This window comes from Triturus cristatus, chromosome 6, assembly GCF_964204655.1.
Source record: "Triturus cristatus chromosome 6, aTriCri1.1, whole genome shotgun sequence".
Classification (NCBI taxonomy): Eukaryota; Metazoa; Chordata; class Amphibia; order Caudata; family Salamandridae; genus Triturus; species Triturus cristatus.
In genome coordinates, this window is record NC_140589.1 from 1,348,921,340 (window position 1) to 1,348,943,277 (window position 21,938).

Below are 21,938 nucleotides of genomic sequence, written 5' to 3' on the forward strand. Positions count from 1 at the left end.
CCTGCGAAATCCCAGTGTATCCTGCAGCCAGCAACCTCAAGAAACCCGGAGGACCTGCCTCACTTAAATCCCAAAGACTTTGTCTCTCGTGAGCACCAGATTTGTTCATCTCCAACCTCTGGCCCTGGACGGAAACCGCGAATGTGCCCAACTCTGCACCCACCGTCCACAGCCCGAGCGGGCAAACACCACGAGGTGGTCTCCCCGACGATCCTGACCCGAGATCCAGCGATCCCTGACCTGCCTCAAGCCGACGCCTGCAGCCTAAATCCAGAAGGTCCCTCCAACCACGACCAGGAGCTGGTAAGAAGATCCTACCCTAAAAGGCACCCCTGCACCCAACACCCCACGGCCTTAGATGGCCCAACCGACGGTGCCTAACCAACTCCAAACATCCCAACTTATCTCTTGAAGTGGTGGTCACACCCAGAAGACCTTCGTCCCCCGAGCCTGCAGTGCTTTTGCAAACCAGAGAACCCTCCATTGAAAGCTACAGGGCTTCCGACACCAAAACAGCACTCTGCACCCGGCCGTCCCAGTGCGGCTGAGGGTGCATCTTTTGTGCTGCGCTTAAGTCCCGGAGCTTTTCTCCCACAACCCAGTGGCCTGCTCGTCAGCAGCCACCAACCGGAGGTCCCACATCCCCCATTGGATAAAATTGGGCCTCAGCACCCTGCACCGGCCACCCTAGTGCCGCTGAGGGTTTTACAAGAGTGCATCCTTGACCCTGGGGGACCCCTGAGTCTAATCCCAGAATACCAACTCCCACAATAAAGTACTTACCTGTGAACCGTTAACACTATTTTCCTCCATAGGATAACATTGACTGTTTTTCTATGAAAAGTTTTTAAGTGTGGAGTTGGAAAACCTAAGAAATCCTTTTAAAATTGTACTGAATAACAAAAACGCTTCTACTTACCTGTTTTCGGGAAATGTCCCAGTGCAGTATCCAGGTATACTGTACTGTGTAAGAAAAGATTGCACCCGACTCCTTCACAGTCTTTTCCAGAGGCATTTTCTTCAAAGTCGTACATTGTTGTCTACGCAGGTTCCGACGTCAGTTTACTCCTATGCACCCAGCTTCCCTGTTATAGTTAGCCTGGTTCTCGGGGCATCCACAAGTGAGGTGGCTCTCCAACCGTCTGTCCTCCAAAGGGTTTCCTCGGGGTCCTTCGGGAGGCTCCTTTTTGTCCAAAACTGCAACCACGACTTCTCCACTGACTTCCATTGGGATCGCAGTTGTGTTCCCACTCTGCACACAGCTTCTGTGTGGTTCCTGGATACCTACCATGGGTGAACCTTGTGTCCCAGGCTCCTCTGGGTCTTCTGGTCCACGTCGTGTTCTTCTTTACAGTTCACATTCCACTTTCGTAATATATGGTTTGGTCTGCCCCTGGAGACCACTGTATTTTGTGCTACTTGATTGCATTTGAAGTATTTTTGTGTATTGTGTTGATATCTCTGTGTGGGAGATATACTGATGTGATAGTGATATTGTGTAATAATAAAGAGCCATTTTTGCTAAGCACTGTGTGGTTTCTGTTTATCTAATCTACTCTACAGATTAAACTGGTAAAACATTCTGCTTAACACTCCTTTTTGCGACCTCTTTGAGAGCTTTCTATGGTTTGAAAGGCCACTAAAATCCCCATAAGGGTTGCCTGGATTAGTGCAAGGTGCCCCACTTGAATAAGTGTGCACCATATGCTATGCCAGCCTCCTACGCAAAGTGTTCTGGGATCCTCCTTATGTGCGGAAATACTCACTGTTCATGAATTCATAAAAGACTCCCTTGATGGAGAAGAAGGATTAGAAGTAAATATGTTTCTTTTCCTTTTCTTTTTTAGGTTGTATCAATGCTTTTTACATCAATTGCAAAGCTGACACCTGAGGTAAGTCTTGTATGCATCAATATCTCATAGTGTATTCATTCCATTTGTTGCTGCTATCGTGCCTTGTGATATTCAAGAGGTGTCTGGATATTTTAAATAGAAATATGTCAGATCTTGTAAGGCAATGTAGTTTTTCCCCTTATATCTTCTCTATTTCCTAATTTCTTCCTGCTCATGTTGATAATAACTTTCCAGAGTTCTGCCTGCATGATTGATTTTCACCAAATCTGAAATGGTTTGTCTGTTTTATTTGATAGAGACTTCTAGCTGCAGATTCTTATCTTTGAATTATCCCCAGGGGTCAGACTAGATCTGGAATTATTGTCTTCCGCAGTACCCCTGCGCACCAGTAGGTGGCACCGTTCCTTTCCAGGTGGCTTAGTTGGTGTCATCCACGCCGAAAGTGACGTTTGTGGTGCCTTTGTGGGCACCACCCAGGCACACTGACTTCAGTCCTTTTTTTTCTGTGGCAGTCAGTGCAGATCCAGGAAGAGCTATCCCTTAGTTACTTTTGACTATGCTTTTTTCTATGTTTTGTCAAGGTCTTTTGAGGTCTTACCTCCTTGTGTGGCAGGAATATCATCATGTCCTGAGACGCCTTTCACAGACAGATGTCGGTGACGGGCCCGCAACTTCTTTACCTCTGGTGCCTCGAATGGGACCTTGACCCGACGGCCTATCCTGACTGCCGCACCATAAACCTAAAGGCCTCCCTCAAGTTTCTAGCAGCTGTATGCATGACGCCGGGATGATTGAGGTCCTGGTCGAGAGGAAGGACTCTGGAGCACTTGCAGAGTCTGAGGTTGTCGTCGTACTCCAAGTCATCGAGTCACTCGGGTATGTCCCACTTCCATAAGAGGAAAAAGTAATAGCATGCTTCGATTTTCCCCTCATCCTTCAGCTGACGTGGGAGCATCGCCTCTGGAATCCTGCCTCCATTGTTGAGGCAGTGCCTGGGTCGATTTCATCCCTGCCTGATTTTTCCGAGGGCCGGAGCGACCCCCATCCAATTAAAATAATTTTTTGAGGTCATGCGCCTCACATTTTTCCTAACCATTCTCTATGGCGTGCCTTCGGGCCCAGCTGGTTCAGGAGGGGCCTCTATTGGATCCTAGATGGCGGATCCAGGGCCAGTCGGGCCCATGGATCCCCAGATGGATCCGGATCGGCACCAGTCGGGTCACCTTAACCTTCCCGGTGCCAGTCCAGAGGCAGATGCTCCCGTCGCCGATGCTCCCGGCGCCACCATCTCCATCCTCGTCCCTGACACCGACATGGAGCAGGAAGGGTGTCGTCGACATCAATTCCGGCCAGGACTGGAGCCATGCCTTCCAGGTCGGAACCTGAGCCCTATTCCTGTGGGATAGGATTTGGGGAGGAATGGGAGGCGTTGCAGGTCCCTGAAGAATACCAGCCTCATGAGGAACAACTGGACTGGTGGGAGTATCTGGGTGAAGCCAGTGGACTGGCTACTTCTCCAGATACTGGCATGCTTTCTCCTCCTAATGTGGCTACGGAGGAGCTTCATTCGCATTGGTGGTGCCGAGGGCAGCTGAGGTCCTGGACCTTAGTTTGCCCTCAGTGGCTGCCAAAACTAACTTCCTGATTGAAGTGCTTCAGCCAGGAGCATCCCCATCAGAACTGCTTCTCCCTTTCAATTAGACACTTACTAACATCCTGCTTGGGACATGGTCCAAGCCCAGCTCAGTGCTCCTGTGAACAAGACTATTCCCACTGCCTCTGCCCCACTACAGCAGACCCAAACGTCCTCACCCAACACCCCACTCTGGAGAGCTTGGTGGTCCAGGCCTCCATATCCTACGCTAATCCTGGCCCACATCGAACAGCACCACAGGCCAGGAATCCAAGATGCGGGTCTCTTTAGGCAAGAAAATGTTTACTTCCACTAGCATGGCATTGTGCTCGGTGAACACCGCATTACTTTTTGCCGCTATTCCCACTCACTTTGGGATACGGTTGTGCAGGTTCTCCCAACGGTCTAGGATGAGGCCCGGGTCATGTTCTCCCAGCTTGTTGCCAATGGAAGAGATGCAGCTAAGTTCACCATTCAATGTGGGTTAGACACCACCCACTCAGTGGGCAAAGCGGTTTAGTTGAAAGTGACCCTGCAACCCCACACCTGGTTGAGGACTGCTGGATACTCTGGGGTTGTCTAGGCATCTCTCATGGATATGCCCTTTGATGGCTTCCATCGCTTCGGAGACAAGGCGATTTCTGCTCTGGAACGCTTTAAGGACAGCAGGACTATGGGCCTTTGTATGGCCCCTCGTCACCCTCAAACTGCCTTTGTTGCTTTCGTGGACACAGCAGAGGCATGCAGCTGCGTCCGTAACTGTCCATCCACAGTGGCACGCATGCTTACCAGCCTCTGCGTGGCCGTGGACGGATGGCCAGCGGTTGGGTAAGTCCACCACCACCCCAGCAGCCACAGCCTCCAAACATTCCTAGTCCGCTCATTTACCATCATGGGCGCCCAGTAAGCGGCAGGATTTGCCTTCAACTGTTCTGCTGTTTGTCCATAACATCGGACAGTTGGGTTTTGCAGATTGTCCAAAGGGGCTACTAACTCCCCATTGATGCTACCCTCCCTCCATGCTACCTACATACAACAGGCTGATGGAGGACCACTTATCTCCTCTCCGCCAGAAAGTGACAGCTCTTTTGGCCAAAGGAGCCATAGAGAGCGTGCTGATGCCAGTTGTAGGTCATAGTTGCTATTCCCCTACTGTTAGACTCGGGGGTCTCTGGTTGGCGCAAGGTTGCCCTTGTGTCAAGCAGGAACCCTCTCCTCTACGTCAGGGCGCAGGATAACCCCTTTTGAATGACCCTTGCTCACCCTCTAGGTGCGTGGCGTGAGCAGCCAAGGCTATTCTCCAGGCGATAGTCAGTTAAGCAGTTGGGATCATACACACAGTAAATACATTAATCCCCCCCAGAAATGGACACCAGACTTGGATATGTAGAAAAATACGCTTCTTTATGTAAAAATAGGTATATATATCTCAGCAGACTTATCACAAGACCAATAACGTTTTTCTTTATGCCACCAGATTGTTAAACATGCAAATGTTCTTTGTTCGTAGTTTCAAATGGATACTTTGTAGTCTCTCGCAAATGTTACTTGTGGTTCCAGTACTTACAGCAACTCGGCTCCTGCGGACGGGGAAATAAGGCGTTGCGGGCCCCGAGCCCGGTACTGGAATCCTTAAGAACGTGTAGTTGCTTTCGGGAGTCGGCACGGGCGGGTGCGACTCAGTGATGATGGGGGCGCCTTTGGATCCTCTCGAGCGGGTGCGTGTCGTCAGGCAGGCGCGGCCCACGACCCTCAGCACGGCAGTGCGGGGGTCTCCTTAGCGGGGGCGGCGCGGCCTGATCTCAGGGCGAGATCGCGAAGCGGGGTCACAGGGCACGGTCCGTGCAGCTGGGGACCCGGCGGGGCTCACGATTGTCGGATAGGGAGTCCGGCGGGAGGGGTGATAGCGCTTCAGCGCGCTCCAATAGCAGGCGGTGGCAGAGGCGCCGGCGGCCTAGCCCGGGGCAGAGAGCGACTCCGGTCGTAGCGAGGCTCTCAAGGGGGCGAAGGCAGGCAGGCTCCCGAGTGTCACGGCCCTAGGAGGGGCAATGAGGGGCGCAGTCTTCCTCAAGCGGGATGCACACACGGCTCGAGTTTCAGGACGAGCAAAGGCACAAAGAACCCACTGGTCCTGGGGTCCTGTTCAGGGGGCAAGCTCAGATCAAGCCCTTGGAGAATGTTTAAAGCACAAAGCAGCAAAGTCTTTTCAGCAAGTCTCTTCCTCTCCTTTCTCAGCAAGGCAAGCAGCAGGCCAGTCCTTCCAGCGTCTTCTTCTCCTTCTAGTCGGGCAGAGGTTCTTTGTGTTAAAACAGGATTCTGATTTGCAAGGAGCAGGGCTCCTACTTTTATACCACATTTCTATTGTTCTTTCAGGCCAGGGGGGCCTTCGCATAACCGTTCTCAGTCCTGCGCACTTTGTTGGGGGTACTCTGACTTTTGCTTTCACTGTGAGGGGCAGGCACATCAGCCGCTCCACAGGAGGTGGAGCCGGCATTCAGGGGACAAGTACTTTCAGGAGCACCTTGTGGACAGCGCTTCGCCCGTCCGGGGCCAGGTGCAGGCTGAGTCATCAGTCGCTCATCAGGGGGCGGAGCCAGCATTGTGGTGGTGGAGCACTTGCCCTATTCAGAATCCAAGGGGCACCCCCACCTCCCACCAAGGTGTTCTCCTGCCATTCGCTACCTGTCATCCCCCCAGCCCTGTCACTCACATAGCCCAGACAGTCAGATACACGCACAGCAGAGGCGGCTGAAATGGTTAAGCAAGTAAATACGGACTTTCTAAAAGTCGTATTTACAAACCCAGGATAGTAAAATAAACTTGGCTACAAGAAATATTTTATCATTCCGAGTTCAGGCATACGAAACATATCTCTCTACCACGTTCCCTGAGCCTGCTGGGATTATAGGGTGTAATAATTCCAGCAGCTCACCTGGCCTAATGAGAACAGGTAGCCTTGCAAAAGTGAACTATGACTATGGCGGTAATTCACTACTAGGACAGGCCGCACAACCCGGGCCTGTCCTACCTTACACCTACAACGCACCCTGCCCGCGGGCCTACCATAGGGGTGACTAACATGAGGCTAAGGGAAGGTTCTGGAGGCTGGCAAGTGTGGGCACTTGCCCAGCCGGCGGGACAGTACGGGACTGCATGCGGGGTCTGCAGTGGCAGACCCAGGATACATTTTACAGGGCCGCTGTTGTGGGTGGCGCAACCAGCGCTGCAGCCCACTAGCGGCATTGGCATTCACAAGCCCTGGCACTCCGGGTGCACTTTACTGGGGACTGACAGTGAATTCAATAAACCAATCATGTATACCAATTATGAACATTTTATCTAGGGAGCACTTGCGCTGCGGCACGGGTTAGCCGTGGCGCGGCGCTCTGAGCGGACAACACCAGCAAAACAGTCGAGGCACACCATCAAAAAGTGGAAGGGAAACTCACGCCAAGGTGCCAGGTCTAACATCTACTTTCTGGTGCCCAAAAAAGGACGAAGGCCATCGTCCTGACCACGGCCTGTGCTCTCTCAATTTCTTCCTCAAGAAGGAGAAATTCAAGATGCTCATTCTTGCTCAGGTCCTGTCTGTCGTGGACTCTGGTGGACTTGCAGGATGCATAATTCAATTTTCCCGTCCTGCCTGCCCACAGACATTACCTGCGGTTCACAGTGAGCCACGAGTGCTGCTTGGGTGTGCATCAAGATGATGGCGTGGTTGCAGCACATCTGTGGAGATCAGGAGGGCCAGTCTTCCTCTATCTCGACGGCTGGCTGTTGAAGGCTAGCTCGCCCTGTCATCTCCCACCTCCACTCTTAGGCAGACTTTCTGCATTTGCTGGGGTTCACTATCAACATGCTGAAGGGACACCTGACTCCTTCTCATATGCTCTCTTTCATCAAAGCTGTTGCTGGTCACAGTGCTGTTTTGGGCTTATCCTCCCAAATGGTGAGTCCAGGATTTTCATACTATGAAACCAGTGTTTTAGCCTCTATCCTGGATTTCGGTGAGACTGACTGAGGCTGCTGGGCCTCATGGTCTCCTCCTTCCTGCTTGTGTCACAAGCTCCTTGACAAATGGGGGCTCTGCAGTGGAACCTGAAGTTCTAGTCTGCGCAGCGTCAGGAGAATCTCTCCAATGGTCCAGATCTCGGAGGGAACAGTGGAAGATCTGCAGTGGTGGTTAATGAACCGTGATTGGGTCAGCAGAAAAGCCGACTTTCTTCTCCAACCAGATCAGGAGTGACATGCGTCACTTCACAGGAGTGACATGCGTCACTTCACAGGAGTGACAGATGTGTCACTCCTGGGATGGGGCGGCCATGTGGGGGTGGGGTGGAAATCAGAGGACTCTGGTATACGGCGGAATCCGGAATCCACATCAACATGTTGGAGCTCCAAGTGATCTGATAGGCATTAAAAGCATTTCTACATTTGAAAGAGACACGTTAGTGATAGATTCCTTACCTTAGAATATCCCCAGGCGTCAGACTGGATCCGGAAAGTGTCGTGCGGCTCCGCGTCTGTCGCTGGCGTCGTAAGCGCCGAGATGACGTCACAGAGACTACTTAGGCGCCACCCATGCACGCTGACGTCAGTTCTGTCTTTTTCCGGGCCAGCAAGTGGAGATCCGATTAGTGCACGTACCGTAGTCACTTTTTGACTACCCTTTTTGAGACTTTTTGTCTCCTGTACTCCTTGGTGCACATAGGGATGCCTGGATTTAACTCTTGTGGGGCCTGCCTTCGCAATATGTCGGTGGCAGACCCCCACGATGTTTACCTCTACTGCCTGGAGACCGACCACGACTCCGGGACTGTCGGGCTATGACCCCGAAGGCCTTGAGGGAGCGGCGCCGGAAGCTGCTGGAGGTCCGGCACTCGTCCCAGCGCCAAGTCCTTGGGTATTTCTGCAAAGAGCCTGGCCACTCCTGGGTTTCGTTCCTTTTGTGTCCACGGCAAAGACACCCAGGCACATTCCTTCAGCAAGCCAGTGCAAAACCAGCCTCAGCGCGGATGCGGCTTCTGCAGGGGCGGGCCTGGGAATCAGCGTGGGGGTCAGTCCACTAACTCCCCCGCTGCTTCTACCTCCAAACCTTCCTAATCCGAGCTTTGAGGAGCACCCCACGCCGGTGGGTGGGTGGGAGGATCCGCCACCACCTTCCCCACTGGTGCGATATCACATCAGACAAGTGGGTGTTGCAGATCATCCGCAGGGGCTACTCCCTTCCCTTTCAGTTCTCCCCTCCAGCCATGCCACCTCAGTGCCACCGCATGTCGGGGGATCACTTGGTACTTCTCCATCAGGAAGTCACGGCCCTCTTGGCCAAGGGGGCCATCAAGTGCGTTCCTGTCCGGAAGTAGGGAGTGGTTGTTATTCCCACTACTTTCTGGTCCCAAGAAGGACAAAGGGTGCCTGCGCCCCATCTTGGACCTCTGGAACGTCAATCGCTTCCTCCGCAAGGAGGAGTTCAAAATGCTGACTCTGGCTCAGGTCCTGGCTGCCCTCGACCCTGGAGACTGGAAGGTAGCGTTGGACTTGCAGGACACATATTTTCACATCCCCGTCCTGCCGGCCCACCGGCGTTACCTGCGGTTCATGGTAGGCCAGGAGCATTTTCAGTTTGCGGTGCTCCCCTTCGGCCTTACCAGCGCCCCTCGGGTTTTCACGAAGGTGATTGCGGTGGTCGCAGCTCACCTGCGCAGGTCGGGGTTGTCAGTCTTCCCTTACCTCGACGACTGGTTGTAGAAGGCGAGCTCGCCCCAGGCAGTCGTCAACCACCTTCAGACTACGGCCGACCTCCTGCATTTGCTAGGGTTCTCCATCAACGTGCCGAAGTCGCTCCCGAGTTCCTCTCAGAAGCTCCCCTTCATCGGAGAGGTTCTGGATTCAACGCTGTTTCGGGTTTATCCTCCCGAGCAACGAGTCCGGGATGTTCAGGCTATGATTCCGATCTTTCAGCCTCTGTCCCGGGTTTCAGTCAGGATGACCCTCTGGCTTCTGGGCGTGATGGCCTCCTGCATCCTGCTGGTGACACATGCCAGATGGCATATGCGGGCTCTGCAGTGGGACCTGAAGTTCCAGTGGGCGCAGCATCAGGGCAACCTGTCCGATCATGTCCAGATCTCGGAGGGCACTGCACGGCAATTGCATTGGTGGCTCACGAATCGCGATTGAGTCAATGGTAGATCCCTCTCCCTTCCCCGACCAGAGCATACAGTGGTGACGGATGCGTCCCTCCTGGGATGGGGAGGCCACTTGGGAGAGGCGGAGATCAGAGGACTCTGGTCTCCGGCGGAGTCCAGGCTCCATATCAATCTGTTGGAGCTTCGGGCGATCCGACTTGCACTGAAGGCATTCCTTCCCTCTGTCCAGGGAAGTGTGGTGCATTACGCACACATTCCCTCCCGTGCCATTCATAATGCCTCAATGGGACTTAAACCTTGTCTTGACATATCTGATGTCCGCTCCCTTCGAGCCCCTTCATACCTTTCCTTTGCATCGTCTCACTCTCAAGACGGCTTTCCTGGTAGCCATCATCTCTGCCAGAAGAGTGAGTGAGCTCCAGGCTCTTTCTTCCAAACCTCCTTTCCTTTCTGTTCATCCAGACAAGGTGATTTTAAGGACCCATCCTTTTTTGCCAAAGGTTGACACGCCCTTCCACATCGGGCAGACCGTCACTTTGCCCACCTTCTTTCCGCCTCCGCTTCCTTCGAAAGAGGAAGAGAGGCTCCACCGTCTGGACCCAAAACGTGCACTCTCGTTCTACCTGCAGCGCACATGACCGTTCCGGGTGGATGACCAGCTCTTTGTTGGCTACGTGGGCGCCAAAAGAGGTCGGGCTGTGCATAAGTGGACCATCTCCTGGTGGGTCGTTCTCTGCATCAAGGCCTGTTACTCGTTGGCTAAGAAGTAGCGTCCTGTGGGGCTGCGTGCCCATTCTACCAGGGCGACGGCAGCCACTACTGCCTTGGGACGTGGCGTCCCCTTGCAGGACATTTGTCAGGCAGCTACGTGGGCTTCGCTGCACACGTTTACCAAGCATTACTGCCTTTACAGACGGGTCCAGAGAGACGGCTTCTTTGGCCGTTCTGTTCTCCGTGACTTTCTGGTGTACTCTTTTCGCAGACCCTCCACCGGGGTTCGTATTGCTGGGGTATTTATTCTAAGGTAAGGAATCTATCACTAACGTGTCTCTTTCAGATGAACAAGTTACTACTTGTGTAACGATATAGCTGTAAGAGACATTAGTTAGTGATAGATTCCTCACCGCCCCATCCATCAACCCCGTTATGCAAACTGATTTCTAGGGTTAAGGTCATCCATTTCAGGGCCCTAGTTTCTTGGCACCAATGGTCAGTATCTTGCATGACTCTGCGTTCCTGGCGCGGAAAGTCGTGTACAGAACTGACGTCAGCGTGCATGGGTGGTGCCTAAGTAGTCTCCATGACGTTCTCGGCGCTTACGACGCCAGCGACGGTCGCGGAGACGCACGACACCACCTACTGACGCGCAGGGGTACTGCTAGCAAAACGTTCCGGATACAGTCTAACGCCTGGGGAAATTCTAAGGTAAGGAATCTATCACTAACTTATGTCTCCTACAGATATATCGTTACACAAGTAGTAACCTGTGCCTTAGTGGGAAAGTGCCCTTTTTTGCATGGCTACTCCCCACATTTTGCCTGACGTCTGATGCAACCTGACTTGATGTGCCCTGGGTGTGGGCACTGTGACCAAGGAAGGCCTCTAAGGGCTGCAGCATTTATTGTGCCACCCCTAGGGGCCCAGAACCTTAACACCCCCACACTGCCAGTGCAGGTTTTGTGTTTTGGTGCAGAGAAAAGTGAAGTGTCGACATGGTACACTTCCCTTTGTGCCATGCCTGCAACCCACTGCCTGAGGCCTAGGTAAGTCACCCCTCTTGCAGGGTGCACTGGCCCTCAGGTGAGGGCACAGTGGCATTAGCCCTGTGCCCCGTACAATGTATAAGTCCATTCTTAGACACTGTAAGTGTAGTAGAGCCATAAAGAGTATATGGTCTGGGAGTTGGTCATTACAAACTCCACAGCTCCATAATGGTTTTACTAAAAAATAGGAAGTTTGGTAGCAAACTGCTTAGCACTGATGCCAGTGTGGGATTTAATGTAAAATGCACTCGGAGGGCATCTTAGATCGACCAGCCTTGGTGTGGTTCCTGAATGGCTGCCCACCGTTTGCCACCACCAGACATGGTTCTAGACCCCTGGGTAGAGAGCCTCCTCTCACTGGGTCCAGACACAGCCCAGCCTGGGCAGAGGTGTCATGCCTCCTCTTCCAGGATGGGCTGGGTCCACGAAGGAGTAGCTTCAAAGGCCTGCTGTCTTTGGAAACTTTCCCTGCCTTTTGCTGTCCCCAGCAACTAGCTCCCACCGGTTCTGGCCCCGCTTTGGGCAGGACAATCGGAAGGAAAATCAAGCTAGGAGAAGAGGTGTGCTCACCTTTGCGATCCCTACCCCTGAGGTGGGGGAGGCGCGGTGAATCACACATATCGGTCACATTAATATTGAAGTTGAGAGGACCCAGCCAATCAGGGAGAGGCTCATGGTCCCCTCCCATTTGAGGGTGGCATAATTGTGGGTGTACCCACCCCAAGGAAGGGACCCATTGGTCCCGACCTGTACACCCCTTTAAATGTCCCTAAATCTAGTATTTAGGGGCAACCCTGAACCTTGCCTCCTCAGATTCGATGAAGAAAGAAGGCTTGAAGAGCCATGCTGACCCAGGAAGAAGATGACACCTACTGCTTTGGACGCAGCTCTACCAGCCTGTCCTGACTCCGACCTGCCTACGGCAAAGAAACCAGCATGTCCAGCAACCCCCAGAGCCCGGAGGACCTGCTCTGCACTTACCTTACAGACTCTGTCTCCCGTGAGCAACAGATTTGCTCAAGCAAAGACTTCAGGACCAGAATCTGGATTCATGTGATTCTTTGATTCTCTACCCGACGTCCACGTCCGGAGTTCGAGTGGCCCAGCACCACGAGGAGGCTCCCCAGCGATCATGACCTGGAATCTGGGTATCCCCTACCTCCCTCAAGACGAAGCCTGCAGCCTCAACCAGGAGGGTCCCCCGACCATGACCGGAGCTAAGAAAACCCGATGCCAGAAGACACCCCTGCACCAGATGCCCCACGCCCTTAGGTGGCCCAACCTATGGTGTCCATTCATCTCTCAAGATCCAAAATTACCTCTCCAGTCAGTGTTCACCTTCAGGTATTCTCCCTGCCTGAGCCTGCAACAACTTCACATAACCAAAAGTCTCCATTGAAAACGACAGGTCCCTGACGTCCTTTTTGCACCCTGCACACAGCCGTCCCAGTTGCGCTGGTGGTGCAGCTCCTGTGCTGATTCTTGGCCCCTGCAGTGCTGACCGTAACCCCAGGAGCTTTGCTCCCACACCTGAGAGGCCTGCTCATCAGCAGTCCCTAACAAAAGGCCCCCTTAGCCCCATTGGCTAACATTGGGCCCTTACACTTTGCACCCGACGGCCCCAGTGCTGCTGGTGGTGCAACTCGAGTGCCCATCTAGACCTTGGGGAACCTTGCTCCTAACCCCAAAAGCTCCCACTCATAAGTCATGTACTTACCTGAGGAACTGCTAACACTTTTTCTTCCATTGGAACCCATGTTAAGAGATTTGGGGCCTAAAATGTTCTAAGTGTTGAACTGATGTTTGTATGGAGAAAGGGGAACTAAACTGCAAAGTATAAAAAGTCAAACTTACCCTGTATTGTGAGATCCTAATGTTTTGTATCTAGGCATACCACCCCCAATACTCAAATTAATCCAAAAGTAACTAAAAAGTGTTCTGAAAGTAATTGCTGTGTAATTCAAACTGCATTTTAAAGTGATACAAACCTGTAACAAGGTTTACAATTGAAAGTATATTTTACCAACCTGTACCAAGTCCTGCTTGGTTCTAGAAATAAAATACAAGTATACCTTTTTTATACTTACCCAATTGGTCTGGATTCTGTCTCTGAGTGTGCACCATCAGTCTTGGTTGAGTGAATACAATAAATGCTTAACACACCCTCTGGATAAACCTAACTTCTTGGCCAATTTAGCCTCTGCTATACCTCTGGGGACTCCCTGGACTCTGTGCACACTATACCTTACTTTGGTATAGTATATACAGTGCCAGCTTCCACAGCCTTCCATCCAGGAAAGGTTGGTGCAGGTGTTCATGAACAACACTATTACCATGTGGTTCTGCAACAATCAGGGATGTGTGAGGTTGTGGACCCTTTGTGTGAAGAGGCCTTACACCCCTCTGCACATGGCTGGAGCAACAGGGCATGATTCTGGTGGTTTAACATCTGGCAGGTTCTCTGAACGACAGGTCGGACAAACTCAGACGTCGATGCCTAGATGATCATGAATGCTGTCTCCAGTTGGAGGTGGCGCAAGGTCTCTGTTAACAGTGTGGAGAGCCTTGGTTAGATCTGTTCGCCTCCTAAGAGTAATGTCAGCAGTATTGCGTATTGGAGTTTGTAAAGCGGCTATCACTCGGCGATGCTTTGTGTTGCAAGTGGAGTTCAGGCCTCTCGTTCGCCTCTCCAATGAAGCTACTTCTGCCCATACTTTTCATGAAGATCGACCAGGCCCAAGTCATTCTTGTGGCTCCAGACTGGACACAGAGAGTCTGGTATACCTAGCTTCTTTGCATGATCATCGATCCTCAGATCAGGCTGCCCCTTCAGGAGGATCTTCTGTCGTAGCAGCAGGGGAGGGTCCTTCATCCAAACCTGTCAACTCTCTGCCTCTTTCTGGGGAGATTGAGCGGTGACAATTAATAGCTTTCTATCTTCCTCCTGAAGTCTGTGAAGTTATCTTGGCGGCCAGATGGCATTCCACCAAAACGGTCTACTCCTGCCGTGACAAAAATTGGTAAAATATTGTACAGAAAGATCTATTGACCCTTTTTCTGCCTCTCTTTCTGATATCGTTCTCTCTATTCTTACCTTTGCCCAGCAGGGCTCTGCTCTGGGCACTCTCCAGGGTTATCTTGCTCCTCTGTCTGCTTTCCTACATCTGCCTGACCAAATCTCGTTAATCTGAAAGAAACACGTTAGATTCCTCACCTTAGAATATTCCCAGGCGTCAGGCTGGATCCGGAAAGATTTTTCGTCAGCAATACACCTTGCGCGTCGGTAGGCGATGTCTGCGGCTCCGCGTCCGTCGTCGTGCGCCGGAATGACATCGTCGGAGTACTTAGACGCCGCCCTCTTGCGCTGACGTCAGTTCTTCTTTTTTCCGCGCCACACAGCGCCGATCCGGGAAGAGCTTACCCCTTTAGTCACTTTTTGACTACAACTTTTTGGACTCTTTTGTCTACTCAATTCAAACTGGTGCCGGTAGGATGCCTGGTTTTAAAGCCTGTGACTCCTGTCATTGACTGCTGTCGGTGACGGACCACCACCGCCGGTGCCTTTATTGCCTGGGGGCCGACCACAATGCGGAGTCGTGCCTCGACTGCCAGGCCTTGACCTCAAAGGCTAGGCGGGAGCAGTCCCGTAAGCTTCTCCAGCTCCGACATCCGGCTCCACGCCGTTCACGGTCCCTGTCCAGGAGGAGGTCGAAGGACCGGTCGCGGAGCCGCAGCCACCACCACCGCTCGTCGGGATCGAAGTCTTCGGGTAAGTCGAAGCATGCTAAGAAGTCCAAGAGGCATCACCGCTCTTCAGACTCCCCTCGCCAGTCGCGCGACTCGGTCGAGGGTCCGGGTGGTACCACCCCGCGGCTCCGTCGGAGCCGCAGGAGTCGCGTCCGTCCCCATACGCACCGGTCCCTGGGACTGACGCGACTCCGTCAGAGATCAGTGCCTTCCTCTCGGCCATGAGGGGCCTGGCTCCGCCGTCGACGCCTACCGGCGTGCTTTCGGGCCCCGCAGGCTCGACAGGGCGACCTAGCGAGCCGACGGCTCTGGCCCTGGCGTCGTCGACGACTTCGGTCCCAACGCCGCAGGTCCCCGTGGGATCCAGGCCTGGATCTCAGTCGGTGCCGGTCGACCTCACGACGCCTCCTCCGCCGGCGCCGACACCGGTTCCACCCCCGGCGCCGTCCCCGGTCCGGGCCCGGCGCCGGTGCGGCACCGTCCGGCGCCGCAGCCGACGCCGATGGATGACAATTTCATCTACCGTCCGGCTCCGATTATTCCCCCTGTTTTTCAGGAATCGGATGACGGGGGCGACTGGGAGGGGTCTGAGGACCCTCTGGCCATGCAGGCCAACTTATCTCAGGACTGGGCAGATGAGCTGGGGGATGCAAATGGTCTGGACACCTCCCCGGACACTGGTTTCAACTCTCCTCCAACTGTGGCTTCGGAGGAAGGTGCTGCATTTTCAGTGGTGCTACGCAAGGCGGCCGAAGCCCTTGGGCTGGAGCTGCCTGCTGTGGCCGTGAGGACTAACCTCCTCACTGAAGTGCTTCAACCATCAGCAAGCTCCTCGGAGCCTCTGCTGCAGTGCAATGAGGCACTAGTGGACGTTCTGAAGGGCACCTGGTCCAAGCCCTCCATAGTACCTCCTGTGGATTGGAACGTGGCCCGGCCCCACGGCCCTGCTCCGGGCAACCCCAGTTTTCTGTCCCAACACCCCACGCCCGAGAGCCTGGTTATCCAGGCCTCTACTTCCCAATCCTCCTTCCCGTCCGCTCCCCCATATCGGGAATCCAAGAGGCTAGAGCAGTTCGGTAAGAAGCTGTTCTCTTCCCCTAGTTCGGGACTGCGGTCCTTGAACCCCGCTTGCCTCTTGGAGCGTTATTCCCACTCTCTGTGCGATACGGTGGGGGACGTGCTGCTCCAGTGTCCGGAGGAGGCCCGGACGCGGCTCGCCCAGGCTCTTGCCGATGGGCGGGATGCTGCACGACATGCTATTCGATGCGGACTAGACACTACGGACTCGCTAGGTAGGGCAATGTCAACCACGGTGGCGCTCCGCTGCCACGCCTGGCTGCGGTCCACGTCTTTCTCAGGGGATGTCCAGAGCACCCTCATGGATATACCCTTTGATGGCACTCGCCTTTTTGGTGAGAAGGCGGATAGTACGCTGGTGCGCTTCAAGGACTCCCAGGCTACGGCCAAGTCCATGGGCCTCTCGGGGCCGCGACCGCAAACTTCCGCCTTTCGTCCTTTCGTGGCCAAGGAAGGGGCGCCCCCTCATGTCTGCCTAGCCACCGGCTGCAGATCCAACCTGCACGCGGTCGCGGGCGTGGATTCCGCCGATGCGGTACTGGGGGTCAATGTGCCGGTCAGTCTACATCAACCCCGGCAGCATCCGCCTCAAAGCCCTCCTAGTCCGTGCTTTCAGGCCCATTCCTCGCCAGTGGGAGGCAGAGTTCGCCATCACCTGCTCCACTGGCGTTCCATCACGTCGGACAGGTGGGTGCTGCAAATCGTCTGAAGGGGCTTCTCCCTCCCCTTCGAGACGACCCCTCCAGCCATGCCACCGCAGTGCCACCGCATGTCGGGGGATCACTTGAATCTTCTACGGGAGGAAGTTGCAGCCCTCTTGGCCAAGGGGGCCGTCGAGCTTGTTCCTGGTCCAGAAGTAGGTCGTGGTTGCTATTCCCACTACTTTCTGGTTCCCAAGAAGGGCAAAGGGGGCCTACCTTGGACCTCAGGAGCGTCAACGCCTTCCTCCAGAAGGAGAGGTTCAAGATGCTTACCCTAGCTCAGGTTCTGGCTGCCCTGGATCCAGGAGACTGGATGGTAGCATTGGACTTGCAGGACGCTTATTTTCACATTGCTGGCCCACCGGCGTTACCTGCGGTTCACGGTGGGTCAGGAGCATTTTCAGTTCACGGTGCTCCCCTTTGGCCTCACCAGTGCCCCTCGGGTGTTCACGAAAGTGATGGCGGTGGTCGCAGCTCATCTGCGTAGATCAGGGGTTCCAGTCTTCCCCTATCTCGACAACTGGCTGATGCAGGCGGGCTCGCCCCAGCAGGTCGTCTCCCACCTCCAGACTTCGGCCGACCTCCTGCATTTGCTGGGGTTCTCCATCAACGTGCCGAAGTCGCATCTGAGTCCCTCCCAGAAGCTCCTTTTCATCGGGGCGGTTCTGGACTTGGCGCAGTTCCGGGCTTATCCTCCGGAGCAGCGGGTCCGGGATATTCAGGCTCTGATTCCCATCTTTCAGCCTCTATCCCGGATTTCGGTCAGGTTGGTGCTGCGGCTTCTGGGTCTGATGGCCTCCTGCATCCTGTTAGTGCATCACACCAGGTGGCGAATGCGGGTTCTGCAGTGAGACCTGAAGTTTCAGTGGGCACAGCATCGGGGCAACCTGTCCGACCATGTCTTGATCTCGGAGGGCACTGCACAACAGTTGCAGTGGTGGCTCACGAACCGCGATTGGGTCAGCGGCAGATCCCTCTCCCTACCCCACCTGGAGCACGTAGTGGTGACGATGCGTCCCTCCTGGGATGGGGGGGCCACATGGGGGAGGCGGCGGAGACTCAGCTCCATATCAACCTTTTGGAGCTGAGAGCGATCCGACTTGCACTGAAGGCATTCCTTCCCGTTGTCCGGGGAAGTGTGGTGCAGGTGTTCACAGCCAACACCACCGCCATGTGGTATTGCAACAAACAGGGCGGGGTGGGGTCGTGGACCCTTTGTCAGGAGGCTCTGCGCCTCTGGACATGGCTGGAACATCAGAGCATCACCCTGGTGGTTGAACATCTGGCGGGCTCTCTGAACACCAGAGCAGACGAACTCAGCCGCCGGTACTTGATGGATCACAAATGGCGTCTCAACTCGGACGTGGCGCAAGGCCTCTTTCGGCAGTGGGGAGAGCCTTGGTTAGATCTATTCGCCACCGAAGAGAACGCGCAGTCAGCAGTTCTGTGCGTTGGAGTTTCCAAGGCGGCACTCGCTCGGGGACGCTTTTCGTCGCGAGTGGAGTTGCGGTCTGTTGTATGCCTTTCCGCCTATACCACTTCTGCCCAGAGTGCTGAAGAAGATCAGGCGTGACCGGGCCCAAGTCATCTTGCTGGTTCCGGATTGGGCACGAAGGTACTGGTATCCCGAGCTCCTCAGTATGTTGACCGATCCTCCGATACGTCTGCCCCTTCGGGAGGATCTTCGATCGCAGCAGCAGGGGACGGTCCTCCACCCGAACTTGTCCAGTCTCCACCTTCATGCGTGGAGATTGAGCGGCGACAGTTGATGCCATTTGACTTGCCTCGTGAAGTCTGCGATGTGATTCTGGCAGCCAGGCGTCCCTCCACTAAAACGGTAAACGCCTGTAGGTGGAACAAATTTGTGGCATGGTGCACAGCAAAGGCTGTGGATCCCCTTTCCGCCCCTCTTTCTGAGGTTCTCCTCTTCCTTCTTTCTTTGGCCCAGCAGGGCTCTGCCCTGGGCACTCTTAAAGGTTATCTTTCTGCTATCTCTGCCTTCCTTCGGCTTCCTGATCAGCCTTCTCTCTTCAAATCCCCTGTTGTTTCTCGTTTCCTTAAGGGCATTATTCACATGTTTCCTCCTGTCCCTTTCGTAATGCCTCAGTGGGATTTGAATCTTGTTTTGACACATCTGATGTGCGCTCCCTTTGAGCCACTTCATAATTGTCCTCTTTGTCTCTTGACGCTTAAGACTGCTTTCCTGGTAGCCATCACCTCTGCTAGAAGGGTGAGTGAGCTCCAGGCTCTCTCTTCTAAGCCTCCTTTCCTTTCTATTCATCCGGACAAGGTTGTGCTCCGCACTCTCCCTTCCTAAGTTTGTGACTGCCTTTCACATCGGGCAGTCTGTTACGCTGCCCACCTTCTTTCCGCCTCCGCATCCCTCGAAAGAGCGTCTCCACCGTCTGGACCCAAAACGTGCGCTCTCCTTCTATCTGGACCGCACAAAACCGTTCCGGGTGGATGACCAACTCTTCGTTGGCTACGTGGGCGCTAAGAAGGGGCGGGCGGTGCACAAGGGGACCATTTCTCGGTGGGTCGTTTTGTGCATCAAAGCTTGTTACTCCTTAGCTAAAAAGGAACCTCCTGTTGGGCTGAGGGCCCATTCCACTCGGGCCACGGCGGCGACGACTGCCCTGGGTCGGGGAGTCCCCTTGCAGGACATCTGTCAGGCAGCAACGTGGGCCTCACTGCACACGTTTGCCAAGCATAATTGCCTGGACAGCCAAGTCCGGAGAGACGGCTTCTTTGGCTGATCTGTTCTCCAGGACTTTCTGGTGTGATCTTGGTTCGCAGACCCACCACCGGGGTTGGTATTGCTGGGGTATCTATTCTAAGGTGAGGAATCTAACTAACGTGTTTCTTTCAGATGAACAAGGTACTTACCTTCGGTAACAATGTATCTGTAAGAAACATTAGTTAGTTAGATTCCTCACCGACCCACCCATCCTCCCCGTTCTGCGAACCGACATCTAGGGTTAAGGTTATCCTTTTCAGGGCCCTAGACTTTTTTGGCACCAGTGTCGGTCTCTTGCAGGGCTCTGCGTTTCTGGCGCGGAAAGTTATGTACAAGAACTGACGTCAGCGCGCGAGGGCGGCGTCGAAGTAGCCTAGCGACGCGCAAGGGGTATTGCTGACGAAAAATCTTTCCGGATCAAGCCTGACGCCTGGGGATATTCTAAGGTGAGGAATCTAACTAACTAATGTTTCTTACAGATACATCGTTACCAAAGGTAAGTAACTTGTTCTTCAAGTACCCTTCTGTAAATAGGCTCCTGAAAGGACTTTTCCATATGTTTCACCTTGCGTCCTTCACTATGCCCCAGTGGGATCTCAACCTAGTTCTCACTTTCATCATGTGTGCTCCTTTGAGCTGCTATATAATTGTACTTTCTGGTTGCTTAGCATTACAGCAGCATTCCTAGTGGGTATTTCTTCTGCCAGGAGGATAAGTGAACTGAAGGCTTTGCCATCCAAGCCTCCTTATCTATTTTTTTTTGTTTGAATATATTAATTGAGTGTTTTATTTGTTTTACAACACATATATGCGATTTGCACAACTAACTTAAAGTCTTACATAGCAACAATTAGCATTTTATTTACGAAAGTCTGGTATGTGGGTACATTAAGTTACGCCTAACAGATGTTGGCTGCAACTAAGGAGATGTACAGGTAATAGCTTGTGTATAGTTGTGAAGTTACATTGTGCTATTCCGGGTAATCGATGTGCTACAACCACGAGGTCCCAGTATTGATGCCATTCGTGTACACATTAATGAACAGATAAACTGAGCAAAAAAGAAACTGTAACAAGATATCTGAAAGAGACTGTTATAGATGTGTTACCTTAGAATTACCCCCAGGCGTCAGACTGGATCCAGAGAATTTTTTCTCAGCAATACCCCTGCGTTTGGTAGGTGGTGTCTGTCGACTCCATGTTCGTCGTCATGGTCGCCGGGATGACATTGCTGTGTCTACTTAAATGCTGCCCCTGCAAGCTGACATCAGTTCTTCCCTTTCCGCGCCAACCAGCGCAGATCCGGAGAGAGCGTGCCCCTAGTAACTCTCTTTCGACTTTTTGTCGACATCATTTTTCAGTCTTGCGACTCCTGGTGCACAAGGGATGTCCAGTCGTCGGCCGGGTGTCAAGCCCTGTGACTCCTGTCACAAGTTGATGTCTGTCACCGATCCGCACCTCGTGTGCCTTTGGTGCCAGGAGCGCGATCACGACCCAAAGTCGTGTTCTGACTGCCGGGCCCTGAACCCGAAGTCTTTGCTGGAGCGGTCCCAAGCGCTTTTGGAGGCCCGGCAGGCCGCTCTGCGCCGTGCGAGGTCCCATTGGAGGGGAAGGTCGCGGGACCGATCGCGGAGCCATCACCATTCGTCATCGAAGTCTTCGCCCTCATCAGGTAAGTCGAAGCACAAGAAGAAGACGAAGAAGCATCGTCGCTCTTCGCCTTCTCCCCTTCCGTCAGCTGACACGGCGCAGGACCCGGAGCGTCGCTGCTCTGCGTCTCTGTCCTCCACATTAATGAACAGATAAAATGAGCAAAAAAGAAACTGTGACAAGATATCTGAAAGAGACTATTAGTTATAGATTCCTTCCCTTAGAATTACCCCCAGGCGTCAGACTGGATCCGAAAAACAATTTCTCAGTAGTACCCCTGCACGTCTGTAGGTGGCGTCGGTCGACTCCGTGTTCATCGTTTGCATAGTGATCGCCGGGATGGCGTTGCGGTATCTACTAAGACGCCGCCCCTGCGTGCTGACATCAGTTCTTTCTTTTTCCGTGCCGGCCAGCACAGATCCGGAGAGAGCGGTACACTTCGTCATTGTTTGACTAATACTTTTCGACTTTTTATCAACATGTTTTTTGAGTCGCTCGACTCCTGGTGCACATAGGGATGTCACATCGTCAGACCGGCTTCAAACCTTGTGACTCCTGTCACAGGTTGATGTTGGTTACGGACCCACACCTTGTGTGCCTGTGGTTCCTGAAACGCAACCACGACCCAAAG

The 21,938-nt window shown here is 53.6% G+C and overlaps 1 protein-coding gene across 1 annotated transcript in view; it reads left to right on the top strand.

Annotated features, from left to right (window-relative positions):
• The window catches only part of USP34 (ubiquitin specific peptidase 34), a 2,509,780-nt gene that overhangs the window by 1,877,069 nt on the left and 610,773 nt on the right, over positions 1–21,938 (top strand). The window contains exon 64 of the mRNA XM_085612349.1: positions 1,848–1,892. Coding sequence (XP_085468475.1) covers positions 1,848–1,892 — 45 coding nt within the window. The remainder of the gene's footprint in view (positions 1–1,847; positions 1,893–21,938) is intronic.